Genomic DNA, 23805 nt, shown 5'->3' on the forward strand with positions numbered 1-23805 from the left:
ACATATACAAATAGCTAGTTTAGAATAATAATGTTAGTCTGATATGTTCATGTTGTGATCTACTACTTCTACCTCTTTAAAACTTACTAACTTTTGGACACTAGTTGACAATCCAACGATCAGTTGATTAACTAATTAATGCATACTGGCACAATAGGATTGTTACTACATGGAAGGTAAATGCTCCCTCTGTAGATAAAAATAGCTCATTCTAAGGTAATGAAAAAGCAACCCTTCCTATATTCAAGTGATTATAGACATACCGATTAAGGCATACTATGCAGTTTTCCAGTTTTGTCAAACAGCTCCCCCTAGAGTCGCTGCGGAGAACTTGTATTTAACGTTAACTGTCGTAAATACCACTCACCAGAGCCATCTCTATATACGGCTCTGCGTCTCTGCACTCACGGCCTGATCCCCTCCCCCCTGTATACCGGTACATGTTCAGTAGGATGAAAGCGTCAGACATCGAACAGGCAAAGATAGACTCCGAAGATGTCTACTGACCAGGTAACATCTGAGTGAATGCCTGCTAGTGTCTTCCATTGAGGCTGCTTCTTATGTTGCCGATGTACGTGACGTCGTGCCGTAAAGCAATTTGCGATTCTCGTGAGATTTGGCGGGACGCCACCTTTCAGACTTGCATTGCTGGTTCTGCCCTCTCCTGCTTTGCTATCAGGATGATTCGCTATACTACGAGTTCGTTTACCATCGAAATGACTTCGAAGCTGTTATATTAAGGTAAAAATCTTGCATAGTGTGCCTTTAATATTATATTCCATTTCTACCAATAAATCTTCCTAAATGTTACACACTGCACCTTTAAAGGCTATATTCACCAAGTACACAAAACAGCAAAGCAAAGCATACCCATGCCCATTCAAGGGATAGGATCTACCAGGCAGACCAAACACCACAATCCGACCAGAATGGTAGATGCATAGCCTCCTACATAATATGAATCTGAAGCATTTTCTGCCTTATAAGATATAGAATTGGGTGTTTTAAATTAGAATAAAAATAAATTTAATTAAATGAAAAGCAATGAAATTATAATTATGGTAAGCGAGGGTCCTGGGTTGGGTACTTCATGTCACCCCATAAAACCAATTGCTGTTAGCCTATTATTATTATAATAATCAGTGTTTCCCACAGGATTTTGTGAGACTATGGTGGGTGGATGTCTGACCCTCTAGGGGGGTCTGGGGCATGCTCACCCGGAAGATTTTTTTTTACATTTTAAAGTTAAATGCATCAATCTGGTGCACTTTGAAAGCAAAATTAAGAGGCTAGATCTATAAAGAACTGTATGCTCTTGCAAACAATTGAATCATAAACACATTGGTTGTATAGATAGGAATGGTGAAAACACAAAATCAACTAGAGCATACATCTGAGCCATCAAAGAAATTAAGCAAAAGTGGTTACCTGTGTTGAACTAGTTTATTTTTTTAGCAAATAAAATAATAAATAATTAAACTGTAAGCTAAATTGTAATAAAAAATAAATTGGATTCGGAGGGTACGTCGTCAGTTTGTCGTTAGTTGCAGCCTTAAAGGGGAGACATGGCAGGCAAAAACATTTTGGGTTATTTTGCTTCCATAACATGTCTTCTTTCAGACTAGTGGAAAAAAAACATCCAAAACACACATTTCTACAACTCTCCCTACATCCCTTTTTGCAAACTTAAACTTAAATTTGGACATTTAATTTTCCTTTGAAAAAAAAACAGTTCTAATGCCCTTTGGTAGTTAAATTCCTCTGGACTCGGCCCATTGATGGAGACCCTCAGGCAGGCAGCCAGGTGCTCTCCTTGCAGCCTGTTACAAAGGTCTGATTTGACCTGAAAATGAAGGTAACTACAGTTAGCCAAATGAATGAAAATATTTTGAGCACACTGCTCTTTTAGTTAAGAAGAGGATGCAGTTTATCATGTAAGTGCAATAGGTTAAATGTTTGGCACACATCTCAGCAACATAGTGCCATGCCCTCTGTCCTTTACAAACATTCCCAAACATTAAGATTAAAACAGTAACGTTAGTGTTACTTCAACTTTATTAACAAAAATAGCCTGACGTTACATGGTGAGGCAACTTGCTCCTCAGATGCTGAAAATACGTTAGTTACAAAGCTCGCGGGGCTCTCTTCCGCGACGCCTTGTAAACGTTGAGTTAACTTACGTTGTCAGAGCAGCTGGTAATAACAAAGATTCTCTATATACATTTATACTTTCTGAACCGTCTCTGGTAATAACATTAACGTCAGATAATTAGCTAACGTTAGCTAGCTAGATATAACGTTACATACTTTTTCACGGCAAGCAGCCGGAAAAATATCAGTCGACATAATCGAGACTGACAGCTAACATCGCTAGTTAACGAACGTTAGTTAATTATCAATAATAAACTTTTGCAGTAACGTTATCTGTTTGCTGTCGTACATTGATCAGGATAAAATTGGGTTTGAACTAGTGGATACTGTTAAGTTTGTTAACGTTTCTTACCTCAAACGATGTGGTGTCCTAAAATGCCTTGACGTCTCGGATGCTGTCAGGTAACGCTATATATATTCCAGTGTGTGTGTGTGTGTGTGTGTGTGTGTGTATGAGTGTGCGCGTGCCACGTACAGCAAGGGGGGGAGGGGCAGAGCCGACTGACGGGGAGTGAGAGATGCTTTGCTGAAGCAGCTGCGCGAAACACAAGTTACAGATCTTTTATGTTATTATGAGAACTATAAGAATTTTTTTGGGTTAATTCTGAGTATTTGTCTAAGTAATTAATGGGAAACACTGCATAATTATACTCATACATAATTACCTTCTGTAAGACGACTTTCTCCATCTGTTCCAGGTCCCTCGAGGTGCCTGTATTAGTCAGAACCACCCGCACTACCTGCTTCTTCACTGGCACTTTTGAGGAAACAGATTTATATTACAAAATGAATATTGAGTTAGTAAATTTTTTTGCATATTTTGTATATTGAATTTATGAAAACAATTGTAGACCTCAGCTCACCATCGTAACAGACAAAGAACCAACGAGTGCTGCAAGGCCATTCCTCCCATTTGCCAGAATACGAAGTCACACATGGTTCAAGTAAACCACCATTTGGTTGATTTGTATCAGTATTCCAGTTACTGAATGAATGTGCGCTCCCATCCGACCATTTCCATGAGTCTCTGTAGAGGCCGATCCACAGGTCTCTGCCCCCAGTTATCTGTTCGTTCTCAGTTTGGTTCCTCACACTGGCCAGGTCAGTGTAGTGCTCCCTGCAGTAGCTCTGGGCCTCAGTCCAGGTCTTGGACTCATTCACAAAGACGAAGTCTGAATATTTTTTATCATACATCATTTTTACATCAAAATTTTAATATAAACTCAATTCAAATCATATAATGTTCAACTGTAGTAATCATTATGTTCACAGGCACATGTTTACCTCCACTATAGGAGATCAAAATATAGCGGTATTTGCACCAGGCAACGTGTTAATTTTGGTGGATTGAGCTGGTTCCTTCTTTTGACAGAATAAAGACTTGAACCCATAAATTGTAACTTGCAGCTATATTTTGATCTCCTATTGGGGAGGTAAACATGTGCCTGTGAACATAATGATTACTACAGTAATGTTAACTCAGCAGGTTGAAACTATCCAGGCAGCTGGTTCTCAAACCTTTTTGCATGCCCCTCTTCAGAAATCAAAAACGCTTGTGCCCAACACTCCACAACCTTTAGGAAATATTAATGATCATAGGGGAACCAAAACTAATAAAAAAGGAAGTTAGATTTTAGTGAAATAACAGTTATAACAATATTATCTGCGGCCTTCTGGGCCCCTTTAGGTTCAGGGACCCTGGGACAGTTGACCACACATGCCTAATTGGTAATGCAGCTTTGGTTAGGGCCCCTCAGCTTTGAGCATCAGTTGAATCAGCAAAATCTAAATAATAATAAAATGTCTTCTCACCTGAACAGACCACACCAGCGTCCTCACTGTGTCTACAGTTGTGTGTCCCAAATCCTCCATGCTGACACTCAGTTAGAGACCTTTCACTTCCTGAACAAGCCACATCATCAAGCCAGATTTGTCCGGTTCCTTCACCAAAGTGGGCTGACTGAGGGGCATCCAGTGCTGTACCACAGCCCAACTCTCTGCACACCACCTTAGCATCATTTAAGTCCCAGCTGTCATCACAGACTGTTCCCCAGGTATCATTGTGATACATTTCAACTCTTCCAGAGCACCGAGTAGACCCAGACCCAGTTAATCTGAGTTGCACATCTATGAGGCACATAAGACATATTTTACACACACTATATATGGAAGAAAATGGTTGAGCTTCTAAATTAACTGTACGTTTTTGCTGCTAATGTTTAGAGCACTGCAAGAGGAGGTTGCTTGTTACAATTTAGACATATTAACCTTCAGTTAGCTAAGGCGAAGCTTCAAATCTGCAGGGGTTTTCTCGTTGATCCAACTACACCCTGCTAACTACATCTAAACCAGTGGTTCTCAAACCTTTTTGCATGCCCCTCTTCAGAAATCAAAAACGCTTGTGCCCAACACTCCACAACCTTTAGGAAATATTAATGATCATAGGGGAACCAAAACTAATAAAAAAGGATCGAAGTTAGATTTTAGTGAAATAACAGTCATAACAATAGTATCTGCGGCCTTCCGGGCCCCTGAGGTTCAGGGACCCTGGGACAGTTGACCACACTCGCCTAATTGGTAATGCAGCTTTGGTTAGGGCCCCTCAGCCTTGAGCATCAGTTGAATCAGCAAAATCTAAATAATAATAAACTGTCTTCTCACCTCAACAGTTCACACCAGCGTCCTCACTGTGTCTACAGTTGTGTGTCCCAAATCCTCTGTGCTGACACTGAGTTAGAGACCTTTCACTTCCTGAACAAGCCACATCATCAAGCCAGATTTGTCCGGTTCCTTCACCAAAGTGTGCTGACTGAGGGGCATCCAGTGCTGTACCACAGCCCAACTCTCTGCACACCACGTTAGCATCATTTAAGTCCCAGCTGTCATCACAGACTGTTCCCCAGGTATTATTGTAATAGATTTCAACTCTTCCAGAGCACCGAGTAGACCCAGACCCAGTTAATCTGATCTGACCACCTATAAAGTACATAGAACATATTTTACACTCATCATATACAGCATGGAAAACTACAGCAATTGTATAGAACTCCAAAACATATACAATGTGTACGACCTTACCTCAAGGCACTCTCAAATGACTTATAATCTATACAGTTATTCATCACTCAATGTAATGTAATGTAATTTTCCTTACAATATTCATACAGTTTCTTTTAATTACTATAGTTAAGGTTCAAACCCTGATGCGGGTAAATTTCTTATTATCATTATAATTTTTTTTCTTACCTCTGTAGCAGACAAATGGCTTTGTTTGATTGCAAATATCATCGGCCCATGTCCCTCCATTATCCATTGCAACACAGTTCTCATATCCCCCAATGTTATTGGGTTCACCACTCTTCCAGTTCCTGAACTCTGCTTCTCCTTCACCATAGTAACCCTCCATTTTCAGTGACCACCTCCAGCTGTTGCCATTGTGCAGTGACAGTCCTATCCAGACTTGATGATAACTACTTGTAAGTTCAATGAGCTGGGCCAAGTCTTGGTCATTATGTAATGAGGCCAGGTCGGTGTACTTCTCCCTGCAGTAGCTCTGAGCTTCAGTCCAGGTTTTTTCCTTTTCAACCAGGATGTAGTGATGAGGAAAACCCCCAGGTAGAAAACACAATCCTGTGGCAATGATAGACATATGCACATTTGGATGCATTTAGTCAGTTTGTACAGTTCAGGCAGTGATTTCAAGCTGCACTACATACACATGTGACATGCCTTGCTCTCCACAATCATAAACCAAACACACCCACCCAATTCTGTCTATTTAAGTTTCTTTAAGCAACTTCTTGTGTGATCCCATGATTTTATGGGTCCAACTGCCTTGCAAGGTGTGCAAAATGGGATGCACATGGTCTGGTTTCTATAGGTTTCTATATGAAAAAGTCATTCAAGGAGTGTCGGTGTGAGCTTGCGGCAGTCAAAAATCAATAGCCATGGCAACATCAAAATGTTGAGCAAATGAAGGCCGGGCTTATTCACAACAACCATACCATATATCTCACATTTAAATCTGATATAGAAGACAAAATCACATTCCTATTCTACTTACTTTAAATTGGATGTTTTGCAAAACAGCTATTTCTTGAAATATCCAGAATATGTCAGTCGAAAACTCATTTTAATTTCTTTATTAAAAAGGGTAAACAACATACCTGATACTACTGTGAAGAGAAATGTGTTCCCTTCCATGATGTGTGACTCCACAGCTCACTTGCACCTAGCACATAATGAGGTGATAACTGATGAAAGCAGGGCATCTCTTTTTCACTTTTGAATGATGTCTAACATAATCCTGTTATTTAAATATTTTGTATACATTGTTTTTGGACAGCTGGGTTTGCATCCAGACATGAGAGTGAAGAAAATAAGCGTCTATATCAAAATTATTTAGAACCATTACAACCATCAAATGCTGTCCTCACTGCTTTATCATTAAAAACAATCCTCATAACTACAACATGAACTAACATTTAACCAAACCAAACCAAACCAAACAAGAAAAAAATGCTAATTGCAAACTTCTCTTATCTTGGAAGACCAGATCAATGAGTTGTTGGACAGTAAGTCTTGCTGCCATAAATCTCAGTCACTGAAATAGCAGCTCAGGTACCTTTATAGTCATTGTCCCTTTGTGTTATGTAAGTTTCTCTTTACCGTGTCTAGTGTGTTTTTGGTAATGTATGAGTTACTGGTGAGCCTGTATATTCTACAAAAGTCAAGGTCATAATGTGTCAACTATCAAAATAACAGGATATAGTGCTGTGAATTATCTTTTTAAAGTCCTCTGGTTGAACCTGAGCTGAGTTTATTCATATGCAGTTGATTAATTTCTTGATCATAGCCACACAAATCCATCAAAACCATGCACCTACCCTTATTTGCTACCTAAACAACAACATGACTATTTTTAGTTCAGATAATATATTAAAATAGATATTATTAATTAGGAACAATTATCACATATTATATGTTATAACTGAAGCCTTACCCTGGTTATGTTGTGTAGTGTTCACTGACTACAGCGCTGACCTGGTGGAAAAGAAGTGTCGGTGTATTTTCTGTGCAAGTGACATCTGATCAGTGCTGTCCTTTCATAAAATATGTTTTGACCTTATTTGCTTATGATCCATGAGCAAAAACAGACCCTTCTCTCTGACTGACCTCTTCATGAGTATCATAGGGATCACACGTAAGTACATTTGTTTAGTCATAAAGATGCCGCTTTCCTGGAAGAACATTTGAATAACTTGTCAACCGTAGAAGTCATTTTGGAGAGCTGTCCACACTAATAGGGAAGTACCGAGGTGACCATGTGATTTAAATCAAATAATTGCAACAGGACATGGGCCTGACATGAAAAAAATGCTGTGATGTGGAATGTTTTGAAAGTACTCTTGAACTGTTAGGCCATGAGTAAGCTGATGAAGTTTGTAAAGAGTGGTAAACTTTTGAAAAGTTGTAGGCACTGGTGGACTGGTCGAAGGAGGGTGCCTAGTGCCCCCCTGAAAACAGCACTAAAGTTCCCTCTTGGATGCTCCGATGGTAGATAAAACATTACAAATTGCTCTCTAGGGTGCCCTTCCATTGGACAAAACCATAGATACAGAAAGGTAGATACCGCATTCTCGATTTTATGTTGGTCGCCATATTGGAGAGACGTCACTACTCAACTGTAAACCGTTTAATTCTGAACTGATTTTCAGGAAATATAGTTTGTTATAAACAGGAGAAATTAAACCGGATACTGGTTACTTAGAATAATTAATTAATTCACTGGGGGCGGGTCTTATCAGCTCTATACCAAAAAAACAGAGCCACCACAAAAACATATTCAAAACAGGAACTGATAAAACTAATTTAAAAAAACTGCTGGACCTGAACTTTGACACAATGAAAACAATGAACACATATACACTAGTGTGAGTCAGCATGTTGACATGGAAATTACTGTCTAACCAGGAAACAGAAAAACAGTGTTGGAAATATAATTTACCTTTGTTGAATTAGATGTTTTCCTGTAAACAAATTTCTCATTTCAATTTTTTTATTTTTTAAATTAAAAATTATAAAAAAAATTAAAATTATAATTTTTTTTAATTTTTTTTTTTTTTTTTTTTTTTTTTTTTTTTTTTTTTTTTGTTTTGTCTGTTTTTTTTTTTTTTTTTTTTTGTTTTTATGGTTTTTTTTTTTTTGGGTTTGGTTTTTTTTTTTTTTTTTTTTTTTTTTTTCTTTTTTTTTTTATTTTATCTTTGTAATTTTCCATTTTACCTTTTTTATTTTTTTTTTTATTTTTTTATTAATTTTATTAAAATTGAGTAAGTAATTAGGTGGGTAGGTATGTAAAGTTTTTTTTTTTTTTTATTTTTTTACTTAGGGTTGGGTTTTGTTATTAACTTCACCACACATTTTTTTTTTTTTTTTCACAATTCGATATCAATTCAATTCGATAGTGATTTAAATGCTTTAGATATCGATTCAGTAACAAGTAAATTATCGCTTTGGGACGGAGACTTCCGTCATGTGTTTCCGTGTTGGTATGGCGTATCGTGGTTCGAGTGTGTATACCATCTTTTTAAAACCCACGTTTTCTACAACATGTGCGGTCGTAGGTCCTTACATATGAAGATGGCCACAGACTCCATTATCTTCTGTGCGCGGGCAGAGTTTGGCGGCAGTTTGCAAAGGAAGGATCTGTCGAGTTGCGTCTATTTTGAATCCACAGGTTTAGCTGCGGGTTGCTGCAGAGCATCTGCATGGTGTCGGCTTAAGTGGTTGCGCAAATTTGTTGTGTTATTGCAGTATTTTAGTGCTGCCTGGCACAGCTTACACACTACCTTACTATTGTCTATTTCCTGTGTTCCGGGTTTACACTGGAATCCAAAATGACTCCAAACGTCTGCTTTTAAAGTTGAAGGCGCTGGTTTAACATTTGTTGTGTGGTCGAGTGCGGCCACCGTCCGTACAACGCAACTCACACAAAGGTGTTGCTAACCTCGCTCTCACTGGACAGGGGATTGAATGGATCCAGAGGATTTAACCTTCCCGCTGCCCTTGGCGGGTCTACGTGTCCTCGAATCATCCTACCATTCCTATGCGCCTAGCCGCCAGAGCCTCACCCGCGCTGCCCCGAGCGGGTCCGAGTGTCCCTGTCTCCATTCATTCTATCCCTGTAGCGCTCCTTGCCTCATCGCCTCATTCCACTGCCCTCCCTGGGTCCAAATGTCCTCGAACCATCCTCCCATTCCTCTTGCCCTCGGAGCCTCGAGACAAGAATGGGAGAAACTGCCCCAGGAGAAACAGGAGGCTCGCCGCAAGCCCCTAGCTTTGTCGTGCTCGGGGATGCGATCGGCGCCCAAATGCGTTGGAACAGAAAAAAAGAAAAAGGTGTCGAGCGAATAATCCTACCTTACATTTGTAAGGTACATTTTCTTGTCTTTCTCTTTCTTAAATGAAATTTGTAAAAATAGATCTCAAACAAACTTTTTCACCGCTTTGTCACACTATGGAGCATTGGCCGTTGACTTTTTCGGGTGAAATACTAAACCTTGACTGGAAACTTGAATAAGGATGTAATGGGGTAAACGAAACGTCGAACCCGTGAAGCTCTGTGAATACCTAGCATCATATTATTATTATTATTATAATTATTATTATTACTATTACTATTATTATTATTATCATTATTATAATTATTATCATTATTGTTGCCTTATTGCTGCCTTATTGCCTCATTCGCGCTGCCCCTAGCGGGTCCGAATGTCCCCATCTTCATTCATTCATTCATTCTATCTCTCTCGCTAGCCTCATTCATTCTATCTCTCTAGCGCTCGATGCCTCATCGCCTCATTCGCACTGCCCTCCCTGGGTCCGACTGTCCCCGAATCCTCCTCCCTTTCCTGTTAACCTCTAGCCTTCGGAGCCTCGTTCGCGCTGCCCTCGCAGGGTCCGAAGGTCCCCGAATCCTCCTCCCTTTCCTCTTCGCCTCTAGCCCTTGGCGGGTCCTAAAGTCCCCCGATCATCATACCATTCCTATGCGCGCTCAGCCCTTGGAGCCTCATTCGCGCTGCCCTAACTGGGTCCGATTGTCCTCGAACCATCCTCCCATTCCTGTGCGCGCGCAGCCCTCAGAGCCTAATTAATTCTATCTTTCTAGCCTCTAGAATACGTGTTGGAACAGGATGAACAAGAAGAACAAAAAGAAGAAGGAGGAGGAAGGGAAGGAGGAGAAGAAGAAGATGAAGAAGAAGAAGGACAAGAAGAAGAAGAAGAAGAAGAAGAAGAAGAAGAAGAAGAAGAAGGCGAGAGACAGACTTCCTAGTCCAAAGATGGAAAAATCAAATGGTCCTCAGTTTGTTCTTCATCACAGCGATAGAAAGGCTCATCCTGGAGATGACCAACCTGGAGGCCCAGCGTCGGTGCGGCATCCGAGCACAACGCGGAAACTGACCAGACTCTGGGTCGGTCCGTCGTGCAAGGAGATGGCCAAGACCGAGCTGCGCGCTTATGTGGGGCTCCTCATCTTGGCGGGCGTGTACAGGTCCCGAGGCAAGGCCAGCCTGTGAGACACCGAGAGCGGACGGGCAATATTCCATGCCACCATGCCGCTCAAGGCATTTTACGCGTACTCGTTGCGGCCAGCCTGTGGGACACCGAGAGCGGACAGGCAATATTCCATGCCACCATGCCGCTCAAGGCATTTTACGCTACTGTCGCTGTTTTTCGACGACCGTGAGACCAGAGCAGCGAGGCGAGCCTTGGACAAACTCGCGGCCGTGAGACAGTTGTGGGACAGGTGGGTCACGCGGCTCCCATACCTGTACAACCCGGGGCCCGAGGTATCGGTGGACGAGCAGCTGGTTCCGTTCAGAGGTATCCCTGGCTTATAGTTCTGTAGAATAACATACATTTTGTCTTTCTCTATCTATTTATCTATCTATCTATTTATCTATCTATGTATCTCCCCTACGCGCAGGCCGCTATCCCTTTCGCCAGTACATGCCCAGCAAACCGGCCAAGTACGGGATCAAATCATGGGTCGCGTGCGATGCGAAATCCAGCTACACCTGAAAGATGCAGGTGCACACCGTCAGCAGCGGGTTCGGGGACGGGGATGGGGTCTGCGTCTGGGTCTGCATGACCTCCCGAAAGGAGCCAGGGAGCCCGCAATGTCACCTGCGACAATTTCTTCACCTCCTACGAGCTCGGACAGCAGTTCCTCGAGAGGAACTTGACCATGGTCGGCATGGTCAGGAAGAACAAGCACAAGCTCCCTCCAGCGCTGCTCGGCACCAAGGGCAGAGTGGTCTTTTCACCTTCACGGGTACCACCGCTCTAGTCTCGTACGTGCCCAAGAAAAACAGGAACGTGCTGCTCATGAGCACGCTGCATGTGGACGCCACCATAATCAGCGACCGCTGCGACCGCAAGCCCGCCGTGGTCCTGCACTACAACAGCAACAAAGGCGGCATGGACAACCTGGACAAGGTGATCGCCATGTACAGCTGCAGGAGGATGACCAAGCGATGGCCCCTGATCGTGTTCCACAACATTCTAGACATGTCCGCCTACAACGCATTTGTGATATGGAGAGAGATCAACCCCTGGTGGCTGTCTCACAAGCGGAACAAGAGGAGGGTGTTCCTCGAGCAGCTGGGCAAAGCGCTGGTCGCCCCGCTCATTGAGAGGAGGCGGTTTCTGCCAGCCACGCGCGTCCAGGTCGAGCAATCGGCAAACCCGAGATCCGAGCACCTCGGGAGCAGGAGCAGCAGCAGCAGAAGCAGAAGCAGAAGCAGCAGCAGCAGCAGCAGCAGCAGCAGCAGCAGCAGCATCGGCATCGGCATCAGCACCACCAGCACCACCAGCACCACCGCCAGCAGCCAGCAAGAGAAAGAGGTGTCAGGTCTGCCCCACTAAGAAGGACAGTAAAACGCACACCGTGTGCTGCATCTGCATGAGATATGTGTGCAAAGGCTGCGCTCTCCCGTACTGCGCCCAATTTGCTAACGGGATGGCTCACTGAACACGGACCGGACGGTTCAACCGAGCCAAGGGCACGGGCTCTCTACGCGTTATGAAGGCAGCGGGAGGGTTAATGAATTGATATTGAATTGGGAAAAAATATATTAAATGCATTGATGAATCGATATTTTTACCCACCCCTATAACACAGCGTTACAAAGTGCTTTAGAAACAACAAACACAATTAAAGCTGCAAGCAGCGTTGTGCGGGACCTCGCACTCCACGCAACTCGGGGCGGGATGCGGCCGCGTCACATGTCGTCGTAACATTTGCGGACCAAAACATGAAATTTCACGTAAAAGCTCAAAATTGCCATGCAGCGCTTACTTCCTGTTGCCAGTAGGTGGCGCTATCACTATGTCTTAATGTTACAAGTATACAAGTTCAGGGCAGGACTGTTATAACACGTGAAGTTTCATTTAGATTGGACCACGTACGCTGAAATTATGAGGACGTGTTCAGGGCGAGACTGTTACAGAATATATGAAGTTTATTGGAGATTGGACATTGCACACTGAAGTTATGACTACTGTTTTATGGCGAATCTGCTGAAATCGACAAGTTGTCACTGGCACGCGGTTTAATGTACAGTCACAGCTCAACTTTTCAGTTTGTATGACGACAGAATTCAAAGTGGCCAACTTTGACCTCATGCCACAGACAACGTACAGTCTCAAATAGCACAACTTTTAATCAGCACCATTTCTTGACTATACTCACAAATTTTGAAGCAGATCTGATAAATTCCCTAGGAGGAGTTCGTTCAAATACAATGCGAAACGTTCGCTGAAAGTGAAAATGAAAATCAAAATGGCCGACTTCCTGTGGGGTTTCGGGTATGGGTCCAAGAGGCTTTTTTGTACGTCCCGGCATGTTACATGTGCCTACCGAGTTTCGTAAAAATCGGTGAAACGTGGCGCCGGGGCTGCTGTTTTTTTATCCTGTAGGGGGCGCTACAAACACGACAAACACGATTTTTGGTATGTGAGCTTCAGGCACCACTCTACACGTGCCCTGTGAATTTCATATTCATAACTATTACGGTCTCCGTACAGTGATTTACCATGCCACCAGAGCGCCACCTAGTGGCGGATTGTTGACACATTTTTTAGCGAGCCTCAGGGAGCCATGGGCAAGCATCATACTGAGTTTCATTTCAATCACACGTGCCGTTATAGAGATATAAACTTCTTAACTTTAAAGAGCGCCACCTTGAGGCGATGGCCTGAAATTGTGCACGATGCCTAAGGAAGACATGAGAACCTAAGGACCCAAGTTTGATGTAAATCGGTCATACCAATGTGGAGAAATGGTCCACTTCCTTTTTTGACAAAAAATCTACAGGAAGTTAGAATTTTATAGCGTGCTTATTTTTTTGAAATTTCAAAAATATGCAAATTACTCTTTTTGCCAGGGCGGTCCCCAGGTGCTAGGTGAAAATTTTCGTGCGAATCGGACAAAGCGTGTAGGAGGAAAACGAAAAAGTAGTTTAAGGATATTTTGCGCTCTAACGAAAAGAAATTGTAGGCGGAAGTGGGCGGGGCCTATATGGGGAGATTCAGCTCTATTCACTGAACGCGTGGATATAAGTTTTTTGAATGTGTGACAAAAGATGCGGGAGTTAAAAAGTGCTAAAAAATAGGGAAGAAGAAACAAAGCAAAAACAATAGGGACCTCCAGCGGTCGCTTGCGAGATCCCTAATAATAATAATAAGAAACCTAGCAAATACAATAGGGACCTCCAGCGGTCGCTGGCTCGGTCCCTATATATAAACACACAAACCTCCAACTGACTACCTCTTCAGGGTGACACTGTGGACGGAACCAGTTTTCCTAATAAGCTTATCCAGCCTCCTGGCATCACCCTCTTTGATGCTGCTCCCCCAGCATACCACTGCAAACAGCACTGCACTGACCACCACATGAACATGTTTAACAAGAGTCTTGCACATTCCAAAAGACCTGAGCCTTCTCAGGAAATAAAGACACCTCTTGTACAGGACATCTGTGTTACCAGTACAGTTTAGTGGCCAAGTATCTTGGGTTTTTTCCTGTGAATGGGCTAAATGTATTCAGCCCAAGCACAGTGGCGTAAGCTTCCATTCGATTGTGATTGACAGGATTTAAATGAAACGCACTTGCCCTTACTCAGCGTTATAGCGGCAATGACGTAAACTGCAATGCATTGTGGGTGATATCCACCTCGGAGTGACCATTGTTGTTCACTCGCTCCCTCAGCCCTCCGAGGGTCCATCTCACCAAGTTCACTTCAGTTTTCCAGACAATTGGAACGACTCTTATGATGGCGGCGGGGATTCCCCCGAGGGCAAGTGCAGAGGGCAAGTGAACGAGGGCGCGTTGAACGACTAATGAAACGCAGCCCTAGTCTTCCTCAACCAGCTAATCCCACCACTGCCACCATACGTCAGGGACCGAGCTGGCAGGCATGAGGAGTCAAGGGTACATTTTTACAAAAAGTCATTTTATTCACCAATAAATGGAAAGATAATCAATTTACAAAATATACAAAATGTTCTGGGCCCATAAAAGAGGTCAACTAAACAAAACTTAACTTAACTTACCAAACTGAACATACTAAGCCAACCAACCAAACCGACCTAACTAAACTGAGACATTGGGGAAACTTAAATAGTGGCTGATCAGGCCACTCTGACACACAGGGGGAATAGACTAAAACATAACATTTAAACAAACCATAATAACCTAAAATAATATCCAGATAATGCAGCCAATTATTAACTAAGGAAAATACTGAAATACTACACATCAAAAAGCATAATAATCAGAACTAACTAAACTCAAACAAGGTCTAGCCCAATTATCGGCCCAACCCCATTTAAGAGTCTTTGATTCAGCCGGCACTTCCTTTGTCAGCCATGAGACATCTTCAGCAGCAGCACCCAGGAACTGGTCACTCAAAGAAAACTTAATTAATGCAATGAAAAATAACCTGAATGAACCTATTAATACTATCCAAAATTGACAAAGGAAATTAACTAATTGTGTGCACCCCAAAAAGATAACGGCTATCAAAAATGGATAATAAAACTGTATATTATGAATCCAAAATCTGTGTCCAATGTTCTAAATCTAAAGATAATCAAACAAATGAAAGAGTTACTACCATGTGCTTTTGCCTCAGTGTGTGACTGCTATTTTTTGTAAAAAATAGATTTTCTCACTGTTAAATGTATTAAATGCCATATCTCTAACAAAAATATACCGCAATATACATATATGAGCCATCACTGTAATTTTAGCATTTATTTTTTGTAAAAAAAATACTTTTTCTCACAGTTAAATGTATTAAACACTGTATCTTTAACAAAAGGTCAGGGAGCATATATGATACAATTGCTGCCAGTGACGTTCCTTGGGTAAGATCCTTAATGTATCAGGCCTACCTCAGCAACATGAGAGTACAAAATGATAGAGTCACACCGGCTTGGACGTCGCACGGGTCAACAAGTTCCGCGTCAGGTGCTAGGGAACCAGGGCAACCTGATGAGAAATGGGCTACTGGAACAAGACATAGATGGACAAGGGCGGAAAACACGGAACTGTTGGAATGCTACTACATGAGCAACCCCAGAGAGAAGGGATACATGCAGCGAATGTGGGACCATTGGTTACTTCGAAACCCACAATCAAGGCTAACAACGAAACAGCTGTTAGCCCAGTGTTCCAACATCCGCAATCGAAAACTCCTATCACAACTAGAGATCGATGAGCTACAACAACGATGCTATGGCAAGGGGGCGCCAGGACAACAGGTCAGTGGGGGGATGCCACCATCACCCCCACAATCAGAGATTGGGTACCAAGCCCCAACAAATACCAACAGCCTCAGTACAAGAGCTGCTGACCTGAGAATGAAGAATGAATTAGAAACCTGGAACCGCTGACGAATACCGAAGCTGACTTGTAAAGTACCTTCAGAAGATCTGCTAGTGGATGTGAATGCTAACAACAATCCCTACGGGAACCATCACTAAGACTAATAAGCTGATACACAGTACAGCAACAGTAATCCTAGAAATGCTTGGATACAAGATGGGCTAAAACCATAACAGGCAGCATCCACCGTGGAGAATTAGATTAGAGGCCAAGATAAGGGCAACACGGAGAGAAGTTAGCTAGCTAGCAGAGCTACATAAGGGCAACATGGGGAATAAAGGGGCACCCAGGAAATAACCAAGCTCTCCATACCTGAAGCACTCGAAACTGCCAAACAGAGACTAACAGCACTGGCCACCAGGTTGAAGAGATACACCAAGGAGGCAGAGGCCAGGAGAATAAACAAGTTGTTCTCCACTGAACCAGCCAAGGTGTACTCTCAGTGGCAGGGAGGAAATAACAACAGGCCAGACCCACCAAGAGCTGAGGTGGAAGAATACTGGAAGGCCATATGGGAAAAAGAGGCATCACACAACCCAGATGCCCAATGGACCTAAGAGCAGACCACAGCAACCTCCCAGAACAAGAACCAGTAACCATCCCAATGGCAGACATCCAAGAAAGAGTGTCAAAGATGAAGAGCTGGACAGCACCAGGCCCCGATATGATCCATGCCTACTGGCTGAAGAAGCTAACAGCAGATGAACCAGCTGCTAAGGGATGGGTCCCACCCAGAGTGGCTAACCCAGGGCAGGACGGTCCTAATCCTGAAGGACCCTACGAAGGGACCTATCCCATCCAACTACTGGCCAATAACCTGTCTCTCCACAACATGGAAGGCCCTATCAGGTATCATCGCGGCTAAGATGAGTAAGCACGTAGCTCAATACATGAGCGGGGCTCAGAAGGGAATTGGTAGCAACACCAGAGGAGCCAAGCACCAGCTACTGGTCGATAGAGCAGTCGCCCGAGACTGTAAGAGCAGGAAGACCAACCTGTGCACCGCCTGGATCGACTACAAGAAAGCTGGAATGTCTGGAACTGTATAAGATCAACAGGAACTTAAGGGCCTTCATCCAGAACTCGATGGGAATGTGGAAGACAACCCTAGAAGCCGACTCAAAGCCAATTGCCCAAGTCAACATCAAATGCGGCATATACCAAGGAGATGCGCTATCACCACTGCTGTTCTGCATAGGCCTGAACACCCTCAGTCAGATCATCACAAAGAGTGGTTACGGGTACCAATTCCGAAGTGGAGCAACAATTAGCCACCTGCTCTACATGGATGACATCAAGCTGTACACCAGGAATGAGCGAGAAATCGACTCGCTGATCCACACCACCAGGATCTACAGCAACGACATAGGGATGTCATTCGGATTGGACAAGTGCGGCCGGATGGTCTCAAAGAGAGTCAAGATGATCAGAACTGAAGGGGTTGACCTACCAGAGGGCAACATAGGTGATATCCAAGACAGCTACAAGTACCTTGGTATCCCACAGGCTAATGGAAACCATGAGGAAGCCGCAAGGAAGTCAACCACAACCAAATACCTCCAGAGAGTAAGGCAGGTCCTGAAAAGTCAGCTGAATGGCAGGAACAAGATCCAAGCCATCAACATGTACTCACTACCAGTCATCAGATACCCTGCTGGGATCATAAGCTGGCCAAAGGAGGAGATAGAAGCCACAGATGTCAAGACAAGAAAGCTCCTCACCACGCACGGAGGATTTCACCCTAAATCCAGCACCCTGAGACTTTACGCTAAGCGGAAAGAGGGAGGCCGAGGACTAGTGAGCATCAAGGCCACCCTTACAGGATGAAACATCAAAAATCCAAGAGTACATCAGAAAAATGGCCACAAAGGATGAACTGCTAAGTGAATGTCTCAGGCAACAGAAACCCGATAAGAATGCAGAGGAAGAGGAGCAGACAACCTGGAGGGACAAGCCCCTACATGGCATGTACCACCGCCAAATTGAAGAAGTGGCTGATATCGAGAAGACCTACCAATGGCTGGAAAAGGCTGGACTCAGAGACAGCACAGAGGCACTGATCATGGCAGCACAAGAATAGGCCCTAGGTACAAGAGCCATAGAGGCCAAGATCTACAAGAGTAGATCTGACCCAAGGTGCAGACTATGCAAAGATGCCTCTGAGACAGTCCAGCACATAATAGCAGGGTGTAAGATGCTAGCCGGTTCAGCATACATGGAGAGACACAACCAAGTGGCTGGAATAGTGTACAGGAACATTTGTACCCAGTATGGAATAGAAGAACCCAAATCCCAATGGGCCGCACCACAGAAGGTGGCTGAGAACAACAGGGCCAAGGTGCTGTGGGACTTCAGCGTCAGACTGACAAACAGGTCCCGGCCAACCAACAGGACATAGTGGTGGTAGACAAGGAGCAGAAGAAAGCGGTGGTGATAGATGTGGCCATACCAGCAGACGCCAACCTCAGAAAGAAGGAACACGAAAAGGTTGAAGAGTACCAAGGGTTGAAGGAACAGCTGGAGCAGATGTGGAAGGTCAAGGCGAGCGTGATCCCTGTGGTAGTAGGAGCACTCGGGGCAGTGACCCCCAAACTGGGGGAGTGGCTCCAACAGATCCCAGGAACCACATCAGAAGCCTCAGTCCAGAAGAGCGTAAACGTAATGGCCACCACCATGTTGGATGTGCTGCTTCTTCTGCTTCCCGGCTAAACTAAATATCGACAAGGAGGTGGATCATCTGCGGACCTAAGGCGGGGATGAATGATGCCCGGGGCCATCTGTAATGACACCTACATGTCAATCAAGCGGTCACACTGTTAATTATGCATAACTTTAGGACTTAATAAGATTCAGATGTCCAGACTCTGGCCTGTTACGTAGCCTGACACCACCACTAACACCACCAGAGACTTGGGGTACGGTCGAATGGTCAAAATTAACTCCTAAGTCCTTTCCCTAACCACTTTTCCTTGACCTTGATGGAAAATGTCATGAGGTCAAAGAGAGAGAGAGAGAGAGAGAGAGAGAGAGAAAGAGAGAGAGAGATTAAATTTATTTAGAGTTACAAATGTCTTGAATATAATTTTCATAATCACAAATTAATCTGTATTAATCTTTCATATAAAAACAGGTTGTAGGTTGCAAGAGTGGTTAAATTGCTATATTAACAGTAGAGGTTTGCATTTATAGATGGTCCAATATTGTGAAAAGTTTAAAAAGTTTAGTAAAAAGATTGAAAAAAACTTGCACTTGCTTTTTCTGATTTTTTTATTTTGCAGTAACCCTGTTCAATTACCACCCAAAGGTAAAGACAATTGTGTTTCAGCAAAATAAAACACACAGGGTTTAAAACATTAAAAACATACATGAGATGGGACACACATATACACTGAACAGCTTAAACTTGCTTCTGAAAAATTTGTCAGTATCAGATGAAGAGATTGTAAAAATCTCTGATACAGTGAAGGACTCTGACTTGTTCTCAGCTTGCCACACAGGGCCTATGAGAACAGTATATTCTAGAGCACAGTGTTTTAAAGAAAATTTTAAATATGCTGAGAGAGAGAGAGAGAGAGAGAGAGAGAGAGAGCGCCTTTATTAATCTCGAGGGAAATTCAAGAAATATTATACCAGGATCCACGCGAGGTGGTGAACCCTTTGGGTTCTGCAAAAAAGAAGCACAACATTTTGGCTGTGTACTTGGCTGACTTGAAACTACTGGAGGAGAATGGGATAGCAATGGCAGATTAATCTGTTGTTAAAGGGACACTCTGCATTGCTGGAGACAACTTTGGTCTCATGCATTGGTGGCTTCTGCAGATACTGTCTCATTTCTAGAACTCAATTTTAGGGGGATGACCCAATTTCTTGTGGACCAGAGCGAACCCCTGAAAGCTACAACTCAGCAGTGGATCAGTTACAAGCTGAAGACGTGGCGGATGTTATTGGAGTAAAGTTCAGGTCAGAATTTAATTCCTTGAAACACTTTAATTATTAATTATTTCTTTTATTTGAACAGGGACAGTGCACAATAAAACATTAACCCTGTATATAACAAGGACAGATGCATTGCACCGGGTTTTAGCAAGTTGCTATTTTCCACCCGTAGTCCCTGGGCAGGTAGATGGAACATACAGTAAATTAGTTACTAAATTCACAGTTGTGTAAAATTTCAATTACAAAGTTATGAATACGCACACTTTGATGTTTGTCTGCCTGGTTTGATGTTACACTTTACCTGAGGTACTTTATTGAAAAAAAGCGATGGTTCACATACACTATTTTGAACAGAAGCATTAAGCATTTCAAATATGGATCTGTAGATGCGTCCTCCAAGCCATGTGAGGTTAGTCCTAAAACACTGCGACTTTCTGGTCATGCTGTATAGAACTGGGACTTTTTAAGACTGTTGCCTTTAATTATTGCAGACAGAGTGGAAGACGCACAAGATGATGTGTGGCAATTAACTCTGCAACTAAAGGACATAGTTGACTTGATTTGCACTCAAACAATTTCTGAGCCACAAGTTCTTTACCTGAATGCTATCATTCAGGAATATTTGGATTACAGGAAGCCATTGTTTCCAGATACCAACTTGAGACCAAAGCATCATTATTTGCGCCACTACCTAGGACTGATTTTGAAATTTGGCCCACTGATGAGATTATGGACTATGCGCTTTGAAAGTGAGTATGGTTACTTTCAAAGATGTGCAAGGCATTTGAAAAACATTAGAAATGAACTGTCTGCTCTGCTATTGACACTTGAGCAGTGCATTTTGTTCTGACCAACCTTGGTGGCAGCTTGTGTGACTGGCCTTTCAAATGTCTCTCTACGATTGGCTGGGATGTCAGGGAACATGTAATATTTGATTCAACTCCTGTTTGTCCCACAACGGGAGACCCAGTCAGTTTAAATGATGAGGATCAGTAGGAGCTGTTGCTGCTTTTGTTTCAGTCTCTCTCTCTTTGTTGCTACTAATGTAGGGTTTGCTTCAACTGAAACTGCTGTGCATCAGTGTGTGAATGTGTATGAATGAGTTAGATTCTGTTCGATAGGCTTTGCCATCGCTGAGTGAATGTGTGTGAAAGGGTGAATGTGCAACGTAGTGTAAAAGAGCTTTGAGTGGTCGGAAGACTAGAAAGGCACTATACAAGTACAGGTCCATTTACCATTTAGAGTGAGTGTATATGTTTGTGCACGGAGCATAACTGTATGTATGCACTGTAAAATGAATATACTCAAAGAAAGGTTTTATTTTCTGTAGTCACTCCGCAGCGCAGCCCTGTTTCTTGTTCCCTTCGGAAAAGAAACAATCCGTATCATGTCTTTGGGTTTGTTTTGAGGAATGTTGTGTACATTGTTAAAATAACTCATTCTGACTGTGTTTTGAAGGTTAGGTTTTTTGATGTACGATTCAACTCTGATCCTGTCAAAAGATGGCGAGCCACCATATGAGGATCCACTGTGGACCAACTGAGGTTAAAGAAGAGAGCTGAAATTCTTTTGACGGACTGTGAACTTTTCTGATTCTGCTTGGACACTGGACTCATAATTTAATGGTGTGCATTGGCACCCTAAAAACTGAGAAAAAAATTCCTGGGGTATATTTTGTGTTCTTATTTATAGTAATGATAAAATTGATATTTGTTTGTCTTTGTTTGTTGTGTAATAACTATGTTAGAAGTGACAGATTGTGCTGCATTCGCCATAATTTCGCCAAAAATGAAACCACTGAGTTGGTCTCATTTATTATCCATCCTGCTCTGATAGTCGAACCTTGGTATCTGGCCCAGTATCCAGTTAAATACTAAAATTTGTGTTCTACCTATTAACTTGGGTGTTAAAGAAATCTTGCACCCCAGCCAGGAGCAGTTGAGTAATTATTAAGACGATCATCTTTGATTACACACTGTAATATTGAAAGATAAAAATTTAGGTGTTTTGACAAAAATATATCACTTTAGAAAGATTGAAATAGTGGAATGTGCGGTAGTTAAAGTTACAAATTCTGCTATCCTGAGCCACCCATGACATTGCTTTCGCTGTGGAGAGGATGGACACATAGCCCATAGTGCACTAATGAAGCTAACCCTACATTAGTAGCAACAAAGAGAAAGAGACTGAAACAAAAGCAGCAGCAGCTCCTACTGATCCTCATCATTTAAACTGACTGTGACAAACAGGAGTTGAAACAAATATTACATGTCCCCTGTCATCCCAGCCAATCGTAGAGAGACATTTGAAAGGCCAGTCACACAAATTGCCACCAAGGTTGGTCAGAACAAAATGCACTGCTCAAGCGTCAATAGCAGAGCAGACAGTTAATTTCTTCTTAAACACAGGATCTCAGGTTACGACAGTCCCCTTGTCCTTTTATGAGGGCTATCTAAAAGAGCAACATATTAGGCCATTAGATGATTTATTGGAGGTATAAGGGGCAAACGGCTAAGAGGTCCCATATTTTGGATTTGTGGAGCTAGATATCACTTTCCCTAAAGAGTTTGTAGGACAGGAAGTCGAGCTTCCAACATTAGCCCTTGTTGTCCCTAATATAAGAGAGGCAGCCCAGGAGCACCTCCTCATTGGCACAAACACACTTGACCTGTTGTATTCAGACTGAGTCCCTCACATTGATCATGCTAACCTGCCTGTGCAGTGTCGCTACAAAGCAGTCCTTCAAATCCTGGAGCTCAGACACAAACAAGGGCAAAGGGGCAACCTGGGCTCAGTGGAATTATCAGGGAAGAACCCAGAAGTAAGTCCTGCTAGAAATACCATTGTGTTGGAAGGACTAGTCAATGTCAAAGGTTCCATGTCAAGTTCGTTTCTGGTGACTGTCTGCTGACTGGAAAGAGAGGATAACACTAAAACCTAACATGCCTGAGGTTGTTACTCACCATGACCTGGACATTGGTCACATTAGTTAAGCATCACATCAAGCTTCAGGATCAAACCCCTTTCAAGCAAAGAGCCCGACCAATCCATCCTCAGGATGTTAATGCTGTACGGAAACACCTGAGAGGGCTGCTTGATGTGGTTGTGATTCGTGAGTCTGAGTCTCCTTTTGCCTCCCCCATAGTAGTTGTCCGGAAATGTGATAACTCTTGTGTGTATTGACTACAGCAAGCTGACTCATAATATAATAAAGTTTTCTTTGATTCAAATGAACACACTGATTATGAAAATAATATGGTTGCTTCAGTTATATTACATCTAAGATCCTTAAGGGACTCAGAAATTAGGAGCCTCCCAATTCTTTACAAAGCACCCTAAGGATCAGTTTTTTCAGGTTTTTGTTTGTATTATTTTAATATTTTGTATATTTTCTTCATTTCAAATCATTAGTCAACATCATTGTAAATCAGAGCCAGCCCTCAATGATTTTCATGTTTAAATATATAAAAAGGTATTATTATTATTATATTCCTCTGTGCTGCCGTGCCAATTTGAATTTCCCCTGTGGGGGAATCAGTCACATCTTATCTAATTTACGTACATGAGTCAGGTCCTGTATTAAGTACAGTACATTTGCTATTCAAATAGTCTCTTCAACTTCCTGGTGTGTCTGTGTGAGAAGGACATAATGGACAGATCAGAGAGACAGCCTCTCCACATGTTAATATAGCTAGATGTGCAGCTCCAAAGATACATTTCTTTAAAGTCAGAGGACGCTGATCAGACCAACACTCCCTGAATAGAGA

At 42.7% G+C, this 23805-nt stretch overlaps 1 protein-coding gene across 2 annotated transcripts in view; it reads right to left on the bottom strand.

Moving 5' to 3' along the window:
• Positions 1-23805, bottom strand: part of LOC127357009 (uncharacterized) — a 39020-nt gene that overhangs the window by 1592 nt on the left and 13623 nt on the right. Inside the window, exons 2-8 of one of the 2 annotated variants that reach the window (XM_051389156.1) lie at positions 7154-7275; positions 6318-6382; positions 5398-5781; positions 5009-5127; positions 3964-4159; positions 3015-3323; positions 2817-2908 (exon numbers count right to left, since the gene is read on the bottom strand). In XM_051389156.1, the coding sequence (XP_051245116.1) occupies positions 2817-2908; positions 3015-3323; positions 3964-4159; positions 5009-5127; positions 5398-5781; positions 6318-6354 (1137 nt within the window). In that variant the 5' untranslated portion in view covers positions 6355-6382; positions 7154-7275. Of the gene's footprint in view, positions 1-2816; positions 2909-3014; positions 3324-3963; positions 4160-5008; positions 5128-5397; positions 5782-6317; positions 6671-7153; positions 7276-23805 lie in introns of those variants that run through there. The other variant, XM_051389157.1, reaches the window with a different exon arrangement.

The sequence above is a fragment of the Dicentrarchus labrax genome, unplaced genomic scaffold (assembly GCF_905237075.1).
Source record: "Dicentrarchus labrax unplaced genomic scaffold, dlabrax2021, whole genome shotgun sequence".
NCBI lineage: Eukaryota > Metazoa > Chordata > Actinopteri > Moronidae > Dicentrarchus > Dicentrarchus labrax.